General features: G+C 44.0%; 1 protein-coding gene across 1 annotated transcript; it reads left to right on the plus strand.

Annotated features, from left to right (window-relative positions):
* The first annotated feature begins 8,089 nt into the window (after positions 1–8,089).
* On the plus strand, positions 8,090–8,551 carry LOC133889450 (uncharacterized mitochondrial protein AtMg00820-like). The gene has a single exon (XM_062329966.1). It carries the CDS (start codon positions 8,090–8,092, stop codon positions 8,549–8,551), a length of 462 nt encoding a protein of 153 aa, XP_062185950.1.
* Positions 8,552–17,373: the final 8,822 nt, after the last annotated feature.

The following is a 17,373-nucleotide window of genomic DNA, read 5'->3' on the forward strand; positions in this document are numbered from 1 at the left end:
CCAGATACTGCTTGCACTGCCCCATCGCATGTGGACCTCCGCATACCAGGCACTCATTGTGGGGATGTGCTCCCTCAGCATCGTCCATATCGTTCTTGATACGCTGAGTCTTGCGTTGCCTCTTTATGTCAATCTTGCTGTTTGGATCTAGAATCCAAAATGGATGATTTTCAGGCGGCTTCGTGAAGTCCTTCACCGCCCGCCACCCAAGCAACTCGTAGGACCAAGTAATTTGTATGACTTCCTTGCGGTAGTACAGTGACACAAAATACTTCGACTCTATGTCGTCTTTTGCGTAGCAAGCTAGCACATGAGAGCAAGGCAAATGTAACAGTGATGGCTTGTTGCAAGTGCACTCGCACTTGTTGTCCTCTTGCCACAACATACATTCCATTATAATTTTCTGCTTTCCAATAACCATTCTGCCCTTGTCACGCAACATCACCTCGAAAACGTGCTAACAGTTACCAACAATGTGAACTTTGTGTGACTGACCCTTCCCGCTCTTTTCTTCCACATCGTATACACCCTTTGCGGGTTGGCCATATATAGCGCGGTCTTACTATAATGCTCTCAGAGATACCCCTGTATTTCACGAGTGACTCCATCCATAATTGCCACTAATGACAGTGACATATTCCCCTTTATTACCCAATTGTAAACCTCGTCGAGGTTAGTTGTCATAATTCCATAATGTGAACCACCAATATCCGCAATGAGTGCCCATTTCTCCAGTGGTTCATGACTGATCTAGTCGGAAAAAAAAACTTAACTCTCTTTCCATCGTTCCTTCTCCTGGTCACACTCTGCGGCTCAAGTAGTAAAGATTCTAGGCCCTTGGGCTCCTCCTCCCTTGGTACTTCATCTTTGTTGATGTGTCAAACTAAGTTACAATAGATTATACAGCCAACCTAACACCTGAGACTGTTGAATCTCTCCTGTACTATATAATTATGTGTCCACATTCTAGAAGTTACTCATATCCACTCCATTGTCACAATGCTCCTTTGGTTTTGTTTGCACAGCTTCTTAAAAAGATCCATTAGCCTCTTACTCCTTAATTGTTTGTTGAAGTTTGCTCCAAAATGCCGCATGCACCAACGGCTATGCAAATCTAGCCACGACAATGGCCCGCACCACTCTACAATGTGTTGATAGCATTCAACAATACTACATTACGATCATGGAGTACGCACACGTTAGGCCTATTTCCAACAACACCTCTCTTAACCCACTGCAAGAACCACAACCAACTATCCGTACATTCGCGTTTGATGAATGCAAAAGCCAAAGGCACAACCTTGTCATAAAGTATCTGGTATTTGGTCACCACGATGGAATCATACTCCAATGCCGACTCGTGTCCATCGTTCACCGTTAACTTCTCCAAAGCAAAATTCGACCATTCTTTCAGAATTCTTGCACTTGAGTCCACAAATGTGTGGAACTCATTGTTATTTGCCTCCATCTAGTCCACTAATGCCTCGTCCTACTCTCCTTGATTAGCACGCATCGTAACCTGATTTTCTTTCCCGTCATTATGTTCTTCTCTTGTAGTTTGTATTTCAACCGGTGCACTAGTCTACATGGGTACTTTTGGAACCACACTCTCCTACACCTCCTCATAGATAATATTTTCACCAATAACTTCTATGGTGCTAGGTCTAGCTTCTGTAGACCCAACATCGCTCGCTTCTACAAGTATACAGTGGAAAAAAAATCCATCGCAACACCAGTGACATAAAGTGCTACCATTACTTCGAACATGTAACCTCCAATAGCTCCCACTGCCAGCTAGTTTCTCAACGTCTAGGAATCAGAACCTTCACCGTCAACCTTTGATGTGTTGAACTGAGTTACAACAGATTATACAGCTAACCTAACACTTGGGACCGTCGAATCTCTCTTGGACTATGTAATTATGTGTCTACATACTGAAAGTTACTCATATCCAGCCCACTGTCGCAATGCTTGACATATCCAGACCGTAAAAAACCATAAACCCAACTACGATCGACATTCCTGATTCAACAACCATACTATACTCCGTCAGGTTAAATAATTGTAATAAACATAAAACAGTTACAACCACAAATTCTATTCAACATCATCACTTGTATTCTACTTAACCATCAAATATCACCACTAACATACTCTTTCTGTTAACACTATATCACTCAAAATGTATTGCTGCCAAAAATAATTACTCCATTCATAACAATTCGATTTCAAACTACTAAAGACTGAAAAAAATACAATATGTATACTCTATGCTAAATTATATATTATACACATATCTAAAATTTTCTATTATAAATTTTAAATGAATCATATTTTTCTCCTTCCATTCTAAATACAATACTATAAAAATCTACAACAATTCAAATATATAATTCCTACATGGATAAAAAAATATGTACATCTAATAATATCAAATTTTCAAATCATATTAAGTAACATATTTTAACTCTACATTATCTAAATATTTGAACTTTTCCAACTACTCTACATTTCCTGACTAACTATACTATGTTTTCTTAGCTAATTTCCGAATCATACATACTCTACTCTAAATTTCATATCCTTATTCTCCTAAATTATCTACTCTACTAGACATTTCTCTAACTATTTTTCTAAGTATTTTTAACATTAAATTATTTAAATATTCAAACTTTTCTAAACACTCTATATTATCGAACCACCTCAAACTATTCTAACCTAAATTTTTAAACTATACTAAATTTTTTACGTAACTATACTAATTTTTCAAACTATTGCATACTAATTTTTCAAACTATTACAAATTTCCAAACTAGATCTACTCTATTCTAAATTTCCTATACTAATTTTTCCTGCTCTATTCTAACAACTCCCTAACTTTTCTAATTTTCTAAGTTTTTTCCTAAATTTTCTAACTACATCTATTTTCTAAATACTCCTAAATTTCTAACTATTTAAAAAAACCCTTACTGGCCACCACTGCTCCCTGCTGCTCATCGTCCAAAGCCGCGCAACGGCCGCCGCCCGTGATGTGTACGATCGCGCATGGGAGAGGTATCGACCGCTCTGGATTATATAAAGGCCTGTTGGCACGCAGAATGCCGACAGACCTAACGTGACACATGTTGGCATTCCGCGTGTCGACAAGCCATAACGCGTCACTTGTCGGCACGCAGAATGCAAACAGGCCGATACGCTGCACGAACATCATACGTGACACTTTTTTAGCTGGGCCCACAACCTGTCGGTATTCTGCGTACCGACAGTCCCCCGGGTCTAGTGCCACATATGCTGTCGGCATACGGAATACCGATGTGTCTCTTGTCGATATTTCACGTACCGATAGGTACATATTCTTATAATTTTTTAAATTTAACTATTATTTTTATAATTTTCTAATAAAATAATATTATTAAAAAAATTCATGTGTGCGTGTCTCCGTTTTTGTTACGTCGTCTGGTCACATGCACAAGTGGTGATGGGATCGGAACGGATAGATAGAGATGTTGGGGCTGTTTTGGTTAGGGGTCAAATGAGTCAAGCTACATTTTATCCGTGTTCTGAAATTTTGGTTTATGTTTAGTTTGAGGCTAAAATTTGGTTATCTAGCCAAAAAAAATTTATAGTGCTTCTACGTAAATTTTGGACGGTAAAATCGTCCGCTAAATTTTTTGACAGACCAAATGTTAACTTAATCTCAAACTAAATATCATTTTAACAACTAAAATTTGATACTACTCTGCTTTAACCTCTAACTAATATTTGAATAGGCCTATTAATATAGGCCAAAAACCAATCAGCCCCGTTATACCCGAGCTGGACTCTGCAGCATATACCCTGACTCCGTGTCAGTCTCTGATAGCAACAGTTCTGGCTGCAGCTGCTTGCCTTGGATCGAGTCGAGCCACTGAGCAGTTTACTCCAAATTGCAGTGTCGGGTAATCATGCGCGGTAATGGTATGGAATATCATACCACAAATCGCAAAGGGCGCGGGTCGCGAGAGGCGATCAACCACTCGGAGCCCGTAACCGTTCGACCAATCGAATGCGATTGGAGAGCACGGTTCCGAGAGATCCGATGTTTCGGCCTTCATCACAGGCGCAGCATGTTATTCATGTTTCAAGGCTCAAGCGCTCTTCACGGCCGTGTGGGCCTGAGAAGGCTAAGAAGGCCTGTTTTGGAGCTTGATGATTCGTTCGGATAGCCTTCTTATAGGGCCAGTGTGATATCTTTTGGACCAAAAGACTAGTTTCATGCTCAGGGAATGCATGGGATGGGTATGGTAACGCGGGTCTGTAGGCTTTAAGACTCAATTCAAACTCATATGTATTAGAGGTATTATGTAGCTGTATATGTTCAGATTACCTTCTCTATTTGAGGATTGTTGTACCTTCCTAATCCTGGCTTAACCGGCTATATAAATAAAGATGGTCACCCCTGCGATTAGGTGTGATGTTGCCTAATCTCTCTTGTTCTCTACATAGTATCAAATTGATTCTATTCCTTCTGCTGCTCTTCTTCTAAGTCCCACACTTCTCTCTCTGGCTCAACGCCACCCCGATGCGTGCCCTCCTGATGCTGTGAGCATGTCGGCAGTATCCACAATATCCTCGGCTGCCATCGCCCCTGCGGCGATCTTCCTCCTAATCATGCAGCACCGGTCGCCATCAACCCCTTCGCCACGATCGCCATCAAATCCCAAATTCTCGTGATGTTGGAGCTGAATAAGCCTAATTACAACAAGTGGCATCCTTCTTCCGCTCCATGTGTGGCAAGTTCGGCCTCAAGTCGCACATCGATGACTTTGTTCCTGTGCGGCCGACCGATCCCACCTGGGAGCAGGCGGACTGTTGTGTCCACAGTTGGTTGTTCGGCTCCGTCGCTAACGACGTCCTCGACCTCGCCATGGAACTGGACTAGACTGTGCGTGATCTCTGGGTTGCCGTCAAGAACCTGTTCCAAGCGAACAAGGCGTCGCGCACCATCTTCCTCAGCCACGAGTTCCACTCCATGATTCAAGGTGATCGCTCTGTTTCAGAGTACTGCCAATGCATGAAGATTGTCGCTGACTCTCTCTGTAACGTTGTCCATGCCATCTCTGAGTCTCAGCTTGTCCTCAATCTTCTGCGTGGCCTCAACCCCCGCTTCTCCAACACCGCAGACAACATCGCCAACTCACCCGATCCGCCCTCCTTCGCCACTGCACGCGACATGCTTGTCCTCAAGGAGCAATGTCTAGTGAACGAAACAAAAGTGGCCACAGAGAGAGCCCTCTTTGCTGCTGGTTCTTCTACTTCTTCATGCAGCTCGAGTGTTTACCGCTCATCTACGTCCTCTGCAGCACCGTCCTGTAGGGGTGAAAACGGGATGGGTATTTCTCACCCGCCCACCCGCCCGTATTATTCTGGGACAAATTCGGGACATAAATCCGGGTACCCGGCTGCTTATATGGGTATCAGAGCCTAATTCGGGTATTTTTTGGCGGATATGGGTTCGGGTTCAGGAAGACGGTATCTGACGGATACGGAGTATCCGATACATAAAACGGATATTACCTGATAAAATATCCGGATAGTCATCGGTAGTCCTATGTATATTTTGGCTTGATTGTACCCTTGATTATGTGAACTCATGAGGTACTGCTAGAGTGCTAGTGCTTGTTCACTAGGGATTGTGGTAGTGCTAAAACTACTAATGATGTAACATAGTGAATGGTGTTTAGTGATGCATTGATGTTACTACTTTTCTACTGTTAGGCATTACCTGTTATTAATTTACTATACCCTAATGGCCTAATCTAGTTGCATAATGGATATATTGCATGGTTCAATGGCTACGTGGGATGTGGGACATATGGTTGTTGCTTTGACTTGATACCCGAATAAGTATTTGTGTCCGATATTGTACATATCCGGCTTGGTACATATTTGTGTCCGACATTATCCATGTTCGATATCTGTGTCCGACCTGAGCCCGATTAGAAAATGTGGGTTAGGATATGGGAATGGTGGAATCCGAACGAACCCGACCCGATTTCACCCCTACCATCCGGTGGCAGTGACTCTTCTACGTCGACTCGTGACGATAACAGGCACGGTAAGGGCCGGCCAACAGCAGCAGTAGGCCGGCCCTCCTCGGGGTGGGCCGCAACCTACTGGCCCTTGGGTTTGTTTTAACTCGTGGGCTGCACAGCAAGGCGCCCCAGCTTGGCGTGCGTCGACGCCGACCGCGGGTATTCTTGGCTCGTATTCGTAGGCTCATACCACCTTCACCCCTTCGCAGGTCTCCTTGCCACCTAGCTAATCACGGGACCAGACCAGACTCATTGCGGTGCTGAATCAGATGTCCTTGTAGGGGTCTAGTCCGTGGGTGATGGATACCGGCACCATCTCCTACATGTCATCCACGGATGGTATACTACTTTCCCGCCTACATCCTTATTATTCTTCTATTACCATCGACAACGGTTCCACTATTCATGTCACTACTAGAGGTCATTCCATCCTACCCACTTCAGTATCTAATTTTGCCTTAAACATCGTCCTTGTCGTTCCATCTCTTATTTGCAACCTTCTTTCTGTTCGACAGTTTACTTGTGACAATCATAGTTCCATTGAATTTGACGCTTTGGGTTTTTCTGTCAAGGACATACTAACCAGGCACGAGATTCTTCACTGCAATAGCAGCGTCGATCTCTACACTTTTCCACCAGTCGCCAGCATTGCTGTCACCCACGCCAACCTTGTTGTCTTGTCCACCTTGTGGCATCAACGTCTTGGTCATCTTGGTCCTACCGTCCTCTACACTCTCCACAACAAACTCATATTTCATGTAAGAAAGTAGTCCACACTCTTTGTCCCTCTTGTCATCTAGGCAAACATGTGTGTCTAGCATTCACCAATTCTGCTTCATGCACCTCAACACCTTTTGAGTTAGTTCACCGCGATGTATGGACATCCTCAGCTGCTAGCACTTCTGGCTATTTATACTATTTAGTCCTACTTAATGATTTAACTCATTTTTGTTGGACTTTTCCCCTTCGCTGCAAATCCGATGTTCACCAGCATCTTGTTGATTTTCTCCCATACGTGCATAACTAGTTCAGTCTTCCCCTCAAATGCATACAAGCTAATAATGGCGCTGAGTTTGTTAACAGGACCACTAGTGCCTTCCTCGCTGCACACGGCATTCACCTTCGCATGTCCTGCCCACATACTTCCCCATAAAATGGCAAGACTGAATGTATTCTCCACACACTCAACAACTCAATTCGCACACTTCTCATTCATGCTCATATGCCACTGGCTTATTGGGCCGAAGCACTTGATACTGCCACCTATTTGCTCAACCGGCGTCCCTCCTCTTCCATTAATCATGCTATTCCCTTTGAGCTCCTGCATCGTAAAACCCCTGACTACACACACTTATGTGTCTTTGGTTGTCTTTGCTACCCTAACCACACTGCCACCTCTCCTAACAAATTAGCTCCATGATCCACTGCATGTGTTTTTCTTGGTTACCCCGAGCTCCCACAAAGGTTATCGCTTCCTAGACCTATCCACTTGTCATATTATCATCTCGCACCATGTCATTTTTGATGAGTCCATCTTTCCGTTCACCTCCTCGCTGGACACCTCCTCTCTAGACTCGTCATTTGATTTTCTCCTTGATGACAGTGTTGCGTCGATGCCAACGATGCGTCGGGCGCTAGCTCCGTCTCTCACAAATGTTGAGTGATCGCCTTCGACCACGGAAGCTCCGTCGCAAGACATTGAGCGACTGCGGTCTTCACCGACTTCTTCGCTGCTCTGTTTGGGCAGGCCGACCCTCGCGCCCCTAGTGGCCATGTCTCTCGTGCTAGTCCAGTAGCCACGATGAACGGGTGGGCCGCCCACTCCTGGGTCGCCTCCTTTGCCAGCCCAACATAGCCACCAGGTCGATCGGCAGGGCCTGTATGGCCTGGTCGCTCCTCATGCAGCCGCGACACGCCATGCGGATCCGCCTCTTGTGGTTGCGCCTTCTGCTCCCGTGATCGAGGCTCCTGCGGCTACTGGTCCGACACCACATCTTGGCACAGGGCCGCACTAGATGATCACTAGAGCGTGTGATGGCATCGTCAAGACCCTCACCAAGATGAACCTCTCCGCCAGTCACACTTTGATCTCATCGATTCCCAGGAACTACTACAACACGCTGGCTGATCCCAACTGGCGTGCAACCATGGCAGACGAATTTCAGGCTTTGGTCAACAACGGCACGTGGCGCCTTGTTCCTCGATCCCCCGGTGCCAATGTTATGACAGGCAAGTGGATATACAAGCATAAATTCCACTCTGACGACACTCTGCCTCGCCACAAGGCCCGATGGGTGGCCCGTGGCTACTCGCAGCAGTATGACATCAACTGCAACGATACGTTCAACTCGGTCGTCAAGCCATCAACCATCCGGGTTGTCCTCAGCATCACCGCCTCCAGTGCTTGTCCCATTCGTCAGCTTGACATGAAGAACGCCTTTCTTCATGGCCATCTTGAGGAGATCATCTACTGCTAGCAGTCGTCCGGCTTCGTCAACCCTTCTGCACCTGACCAAGTTTGCTTATTGCAGAAATCCTTGTATGGCCTCAAGCAGGCACCTCGGGCTTGGAACCAGCGGTTCATCATGTACATACACTGCCTCGACTTTCAACACGTCTCTCTTTGTCCTCAAAGATGCAGACCGTGTCACCAACCTCCTGATGTACATCGACGACATTATTCTCACGGTCTCCTCGACGGATCTACTACAACGCATTGCTATAAGGAACCTTCCAAATAGTATTATAATTAATCATTAAGTTGGTCATTTTCTTAATCACGACTATAATAATTAATCAGAATACCATCTCGATAGTCCTAGCATGTGTTTTGTGCCTAAGATCGGAACACACATCTTTCCAACATATACCATCATAACAAAGCTTATAAAAGATCAAGTAATTAACATTATATTACAAGTTCTTAATCATTTATAATTTCTGATAATTTCAACAAAAGAAAACTAGAAGGACAATAAGTAGACCAACTCTTAGACAAAAGAGAAACTACACAACGGAAGACAAAAGCTATGAACAACAAAAAATAGGTGGATCTGTATGCCCTTAGGCTCCACCCCAAAATAACGTCATTCGAGTAGTTGCCTACCCATACCCGCCACCAATGTCGACGGGCGTGAAGTAGCCAAACACTAGGTCTTCCTCGCCAGTAGCACCTGAAAGAGCAGCGTGAGTACGAAGGTACTCGCAAGACTTAATCTATAATAGGTACATATAAATAATTTGGCTCCAATGATCATGCATTTGGAGTTTAGCAAGGAAACGAATACATGCTTAAGTAAATTTATGCAAAACACAACTTTGACTTAAGTGTGTAAGCACCTACACCTAACCAACTACACCTTTCTATCTAGAAAGCAATATCATGAACATAATTGTGACGGAACCAACATAAACATATAGGTGAATAGAACCATCTCAACCACAACCCAACATACCATACCATATCATTCCACATTCGTGACTCTACAACTGCTGCAAATGGACAGAAGCATGCTTATGATCGAGAGAGGGGTAATTCGAATTATTTTTACACCCTGCAGGGGATACTCATTTTACCCATAAGACTTGAGGACTATACAGCTTGCGTGACCATACAGGTCCACACAAGGGGTACTCATGTCAAACTTTCCCAAGTAAGCTCCAACCGATTGGGACATGCATCTCTAGGTGCGGGGGTCAACTAATACTACTCCTAGAGTAAACTAGATACTCCTTACAAGCCTATTATGTTGATAAAACCCAAGACATTCAAGCCAAAGGATCACAGCTACATGAGGTATTCGGATTATCATTCCCATATGCGACATGTGGTCCTCGCATTGGAGAAGCTCAAGCTTCTGCTCAATCTCATGGAGCCAGTGGTCCGCGTTGAGTGGGTCCTCAGTACGCATGAAGGTGGGTGGCCGAGTTCAAAAGAAATCCGTGAAGTTGTCATGGCGTCCGGCCCCACCTCCTCCATGAGGGTTCATGTTGCATATGAGAGCTTCAAGGAGCACTGTCTGAACTTGACGGTTCTGCTCAATCTGCATGAGCACATCTGTCATGCTCGGCGATGGAGGCGGTACGTGGTTATTCTCATTGGAACCCTTAGGAAGATCACCCAAATTGTTGCGGGTCCTCATCCTATTGTGACGGTAAGATGAAAGAGAGGTGAAGGTTAAATTCCGATAAAGCAAAAATATCATCAGTCGGATATGACTTGCTTGGATCCATAATATCATATATTAGGAAAAATATATGCAATATGAGCAATGGGGAAATGAAGGCATGCTCGATCCCTATCTACACATTTCTTTCTCAAGTGCATCACTTTTTACAATCATCACCCTTCGCGCTACTTTTTCTTTCTCACGCGTACAGTGCTTGTGCAACTTGCCGCATAAGCAACAATTAATACGTCATTGCCAATGTATTCACTTCCTGTATCATCGTCTTACGGGACACCCCATGTAATCGCCACATGGGTAGACGACCATAACTACCATCGTATGGTGGATGTTCATACGTTATTGCTAACATATTCACTTTACCATCGTCGTACGGGGCACACCAGGCCCCTGCCTCACACTTGTTGAGACTTCAATATTTACCACTATTGGGATGTGTTGATGCAACATGATTCATAAATGATATCATAAAAAAAACAACACGATGTGGAATAAACAATTTAAATACAGCAACTTACGATACGTTACACTTACGAGCATCGTACAACAAGTTCATACATATTAGCAAGAGGAGGTACAAAAAGAAGCTTTAGTGCATTATCTTAGTGAAGTTGACATAATTCATTAACCCATGTCCTAAGCATTTTAGGCTATTTTATTAAACCAAGCTATGATACTACGCTATGAGAAATCGTCTAAATAGTATTCTAATTAATCATTAAGTTGGTTATTTCCTTAATCACAACTATAATGACTAATCATAATACTATCCCAGTAGTTTCGGCATATGTTTTATGCCCAAGATCGAAACACATGCATTTCCAACATATACCATCACAACAAAGCTTAATAAAGAGCAATTAATTAACATTATATTACATGTTATTAAACATTTACAATTTTTGATAATTTACAACAAAAGAGAATTAGGAGGACAATACATACACCAACTTCTAGATAAAAGAGAAACTACGTGGCGGAAGACAAAAGCTATGAACAACAAAAGATAGGTGGATCCATATGCCCTTAGGCTCCACCCAAAAATAACGTCACCTGAGTAGTTGCCTACCCATGCCCACCACCAAAATCAACGGGTGTGAAGTAACCAAATATTAGCTTCTCCTCGCCGGTAGCACCTGAAAGAGCAACGTGAGTATGAAGGTACTTACAAGACTTAATACATAATAAGTACATATAAATAATCCGACACCAAGGATCATGCATTTGGAGATTTGCAAGGAAATGACCACATGGTTAAGTAAATTTATGCAAAACACAACTTTGACTCAAATGTGTAAGCACCTACACCTAACCAACTGCACCTTTCTATCCAGAGAGCAATATCATAAACATAATTGTGATGGAACCTACATAAATATATAGGTGAATAGAACCATCTCAACTACAACCCAACATACCATACCATACCATTCCACATTTGTGACTCTACGATTGCTGCAAATGGACAGAAGTATGCTCATGACCGAGAGTAGAGAAATTCGAATTGTTTTTGTACCCTGTAGAGGGTACTCCTTTACTCACAAGACTTAAGGACTATATGGCTTGCGTGACCACACAGGTCCACACAAGAGTGTACTCATATCAACCTTTCTCAAATAAGCTCCAACCGATTGGGACATACGTTTCTAGGTGTGGGGGTCAACTAATACTACTCCCATAACAAACTAGATACTCCTTACAAGCCTATTATACCGATAACATCCGAGACGTTCAAGCCAAAGGATCACAACTACACGAGGTATTGGCTTATCGTTCCCATATGCGACATGTGGGAAGCACAGAAAATGCTAAAGCCAACTACAACAATGGTCGATGCTTAACCGATTTAGGTGGGCCTATGGCATCCAAGACTCCATTCTCGATTCATCCCTAACGCCCGCCCAAACCTCGTCTCAACCTCACAACTCATATATCCCAACATCAATATCATTTCCTTTGTGAACAAGTAAGTGAGCCCTAAGCTCGTGAACGGGGGTTGAACCACATCTCGACTTCTACCGATAAACTATGCATTGCTAAGTATTCCGGTTAACCTTTGAAGTTGGATGCCAACAATATCGTACCGAGGTTACAAGAATAAGGATTAACAACAACATTAAGGTATAGTTAATGCAATTAACATAGGTTCTACCCATATAAACCGACATTAGACCCTCTAATCATGCAAACATACATAAAACATAATTTATCAAATTTGACTCCATATGATCCAAAGTAGTAGGTTGAGTATGCTTAGATGCTTGCCTTGCTGCTCCAGTGTCTGTCTGATACTCCCTGCACAACACTCATAGAATTCCGGACTGCCCTCGGTCGCGCCCGCATCACACTCTGGTCCTTTATTCTCTAAGTAAGAATGCATGCAATGTGAGGAGCATTAATAGGATGCAATGAAGTATGCCACATGATGCATAACATTAAAGTTAAAAGTGCAGGACATGCAGAAGAATAACGAAGTTTGCGATCTAAACAACTTCTAAAACTCAGACAGAATCCAAAAGTTCATGGTTCAACTCGGAACCTCCGGGTTTGGAACTTCCAGGTTGACCTCCAGACAGGGGTTCTCGGTTAGCAATTTCTGAATTAACTTAGAAGTTCTGGGTCAAGTCGGAACTTTTGGGTTGGGCCGAAATATCCGGGTTAGCTTTCGGGTGAGAGTTCTCTGTTTGTTTTGCTCTGTTTATCTCAGAATTTATGGGTTATACCCAGAACTTCTGGGAGGTCAGATTTTTCGGGTAAGGCTCCGAATGAGGGGGCTCTGTTAAACCTAACTCGAGGTATCTGAAACTTCCGAGTTCTAACCTGGAACCTCTGAGTTGGATAGACTTGAGCTTTGCGATGATTTTTCTCGACCGATTTAACTCGCATGTTAAATCTACCCCACATAAACCTGCGTATGCAATATACAAAGGGTTCTAGACTCAATTTACACCTTAAACCCCCGTAATTTCTAAGTACAAACCAATTGGTTTACCCATTACCCGAAACTTCCGGGTTGAACCCGGAACATCCGGGTTGTTCCAGAGAGCATTTTTTGAGGGAAAAACTTGGCCAATTTGATTTGCAAGCCTCACCTATCCAAGGATAAAGGGTTTTGCACTAGTTCATAGGGTCTAGACCTCACTCATCAACTAGCAACTTGATTTCCTAGCTCAAACTCATCTGAATTCTCTCCTTTGCAGCAAATCATCAAGAACTCGAGGTACTTTGCAAAGAAGCTCCAAAACTTGGATTTCGACCAACCAAAATGCGCATTCGTGCTATGGGATCCTAGGGGACTTACCCAAAGTTCTTTACTAAGGTTGGTGATCATCGGTTGAAGAAGGCCGGTGCTCCATGTTCTTCAACCAAGAACACCAAAACGAGTCAAGAACGACTTGAATCCTTCGGGAACGTGCAAAAGAATTGGATGGATGGGAAGCTTAGGAGCTAGTTATCGCGTGGGTACCACATACATACCTCAGTTTCATTTCTTGAGGAAGGGAGAGCTCCTTGCTCCTGGCCGGTTGGGAGGACAAGGAGCACGAGAGAGAGTGAGGGAGAGGGAGTGGGTGACGTTGTTACCCCATTGAGAGATAGGGTGGTTGGCCCACCCATGTGGGCCCCATTTGCTAGAGAGACAAGATATTTTCAATATGAATTCTATTCTTCTCTCAAAATTCTTTCTCTCCTTTTATTAACTCAAATCAAGCTACTCTAATGCTCCAACATAAAATTGCTCAAATTAGCATGATGCTTATGAAGCATGATTAGGCTTAATTACACACTTAGGAGTTTTGGGACGTGACAATCACCGATCTACTACACTCCGAGTATGTGATGAAGGACCTCGATGAACTTAACTTCTTCCTCGGCATCTCCGTCATGCGGTCTCCCGACAAATTGTTCCTATCTCAGTGCCAGTACGTGCTGGATCTCCTTCAGTGTGCAGGCATGGCGGAGTGCCACTCTACTACGACACTAGTGGACATGCCAAGCTATCCACCACCGAGGGAGCGCCTGTCATTGATCCCTCGAAGTACAGGAGTCTCGCTGGTGCTCTTTAGTACCTTACATTGACTCATCCAAAATTAGCGTATGCAGTTCAGGAGGTGTGTCTCTTCATGCATGATCCCCACGAGCCTCATCTCGCACTGGTCAAGCGCATCTTCCTCTATGTGAAGGGTACTCTCTCCATCGGCCTCCACATTGGCACTGCTCCAGTTTGCGCTCTTATCGCGTAGTCTGACACGGATTGGGCCGGCTGCCCCGACTCCAGACACTCTACGTTCAGCTACTGCATCTTCCTCAGTGACAATCTGGTTTCTTGGTCCTTCAAGCACCAGACCATGGTTTCTCGCTCCAGTGCTGAAGCTGAGTATCATGATGTTGCCCACGCCGTCGTTGAATGATGCTGGCTGCATCATCTACTTCAAGAGCTCCACGTCTTGATTGCTTCTACGACTGTTGTCTATTGTGACAGTGTCAGTGTAATCTATATGTCGTCCAATCCGGTCTAGCATCGCCGCACGAAACATATTGAGATCGACATCCACTTCGTTCGTAAAAAGGTGGCCCTCGACCAGGTTCAGGTGCTCCATGTGTCATCCTCACACCAATTCGAGGATATCATGACCAAGGGCCTACCTGTGCAGTTGTTCACCGACTTTCGGTCCAGTCTTTGTGTCTGGGATCCTCCCGATGCGACTGCAGGCATGTGTTAGAGATATTGTGTAGTTGTATATGCCTAGATTAGCTCATCCATTTGAGAATTGTTGTACGTTCCTAATCCTGGCCTAACCAACTATATAAATACAGATGATCACCCCCTTGATTGGGTGTGGTGTTGCCTAATCTCTCTTGTTCTCTACAATATGAACAGGGATAGCAATCGGGTACGACGGTTAACATTAGTGCTCACCCATACTCGTACACACCAGTTTTTATCCACCCATAGGTATACTCTTTAAGGCCCAATTCAAACTCATATGAGCGGACAACATACCTCTCGCCTACAGGTATACTCGCTTACCCGTCGGCTATATAGTTTCAACATAGCTTCACTTGCAGCCTTATTTTCCCTAAAAAAAAATATAGAAACGTCAATGTTCACTTTGTGCAATGCAGCATGACACTGATAACAAGGTGAAAAACATATCATCTGACAGCTAGTGTTGACCATTTTTTTTCATGTGGGCACGCAACAAAACAACCCAGATGTTCTCTTCCAAATTACGAAATGAAGTGGTAGCCAACACTGAAATTGAACCTAAATGTCAAATTGTCTAGCTCTGAACTCAGCGCGGATTAGGCACAAGTACATGAAAAAATGCAACAAGCCAAAAATCATGTATGCAGCATAGGTACATGAAAATGCAACAAGTCAGTGAAGTCGATGGACGCTCGGCCTCGCTCAGAGACGGGCACGAAGTAGCGACTGGGTGGACTAGGGATGGGCGATGGCGGCCAGATCTGAGCTGGGCGACTGGGGGGGGGGGGTTGGGGCTAGGCGGCCGGTCAGTCGTGCGTTGTATTGGGACGTGGTGCATCGGGGGCTCAGGGTGCCACGGCATGAGGGATGTGGTCTGTGATATGTGGGTAGGGAGAATGGGAGATGTAGACGTCAGGATAAATGGATGAGAGCATAATGGTGGAAGGTGGATGTGGGAAGGGATTAGGGTTGGGAGGATTGGGTCCTCTTGTCAGAGAGATTATACGGATACATGGGTTTTACGGGTATGGATATGGTGGAAAGTGGATGTGGAAAGGGATTAGGGTTTGGAGGATTGAGCCTGCCTGTCGGAGAGATTATACGGGTAAATGGGTTTCACGAATATATGTATGTCTTACCCATATCCATACTTGTATACCTATCGGATAGCATTTTTCGCTCACAAACATGCCCACGGATACCAAATACGTCATATATCTGATCCTATTAGGATAATTACTCACGGGTAATCTATAATTGGATTAAATTGTCATCCCTACGTATATGCGTCCTAACCGGAAAAGCACCACGCCCGTCTGAGGTGCTCCCCGTGGCCATCTCTGGGGACTCGGGATGCTCTGGCTCCCCGATTTCCTAATGCATTGACTGTCAGAGGTTTGGATCGCTCTTGGTAAGCCCTACCTGCTGATTCACTCCATCCTCATCCCCAATTCAAAAGCGGCTAGCGGTTCAATCAACCCCTGGTTGTGGTGTGGGTTGTTCAAAATCGTTGTTGATGGAATCGTTGATCGAGTGCCGAACGTGGAATTGTGCATTTTAGCTTCCAGTTGTTAAACTTGAGTACCTCTTTCGATTGCTTTGACTAGCAGTACAACCATTACATTCCGATTTCACTCCTAATATTGAGCTGTTCCGGATATCCCAATTCCACTACATGGCTTTGTAAACTGTAATCTAGCTGGTTGGGAGCTGAACATGCCTAATTCCTTATATCAGAGCCTTTCTTCTGATAACAAGGTCGTAAATTATCTTTAGGAGAGAATTTAGAATAGGATATCTTTTGCACTTTGCACGTATGTCAAGTTTGTTGGCATCAGCTTTAAAGTTCTCTATCTACAGAATTGTTCTAATCAGAAAAATCAAGTTAGAAATTGGGCTACTGAAGCCAAAAATTTGGTGTAGCTCTGTTCCTAGTTATCTTTGTCGCTGTATCATATGGAATGGGATCCCCTGACATTACGTCAGAGAGCAGTCCAATCAATTTTGGACGTCCGATCTGGAACCGACAGATCAGATGGTCTGCTACAGTACCACGGTAAACAGTAAAAGATATACAGTAAGCATGTGAACAGTAGCTAAACATACTGTTTGGTACTGTAGCTACGTCAGAGAACTGTAGCGCCAGACACAAATTACTGTGCTCCTCTGACGTAAAACGAGCTACGTCAGAGGAACCTTTTCCGTATCATATTGCCATTTTACATTGAGAATCCCATCTTGCAACTGATGTATTTTGCGGATGTGGAGTCATGAAAATTGGTGGAGCTGTGCCACCTGACTGCCTGGGAGGAGGTGATCAACTAGTTACCATTTTCATCTCCATGCTGCAAATTATGCAGGTTTGAGATTACTCTTATTAGCAGTACACATATATACATTTTAA

The sequence above is a fragment of the Phragmites australis genome, chromosome 13 (assembly GCF_958298935.1).
Source record: "Phragmites australis chromosome 13, lpPhrAust1.1, whole genome shotgun sequence".
Classification (NCBI taxonomy): Eukaryota; Viridiplantae; Streptophyta; class Magnoliopsida; order Poales; family Poaceae; genus Phragmites; species Phragmites australis.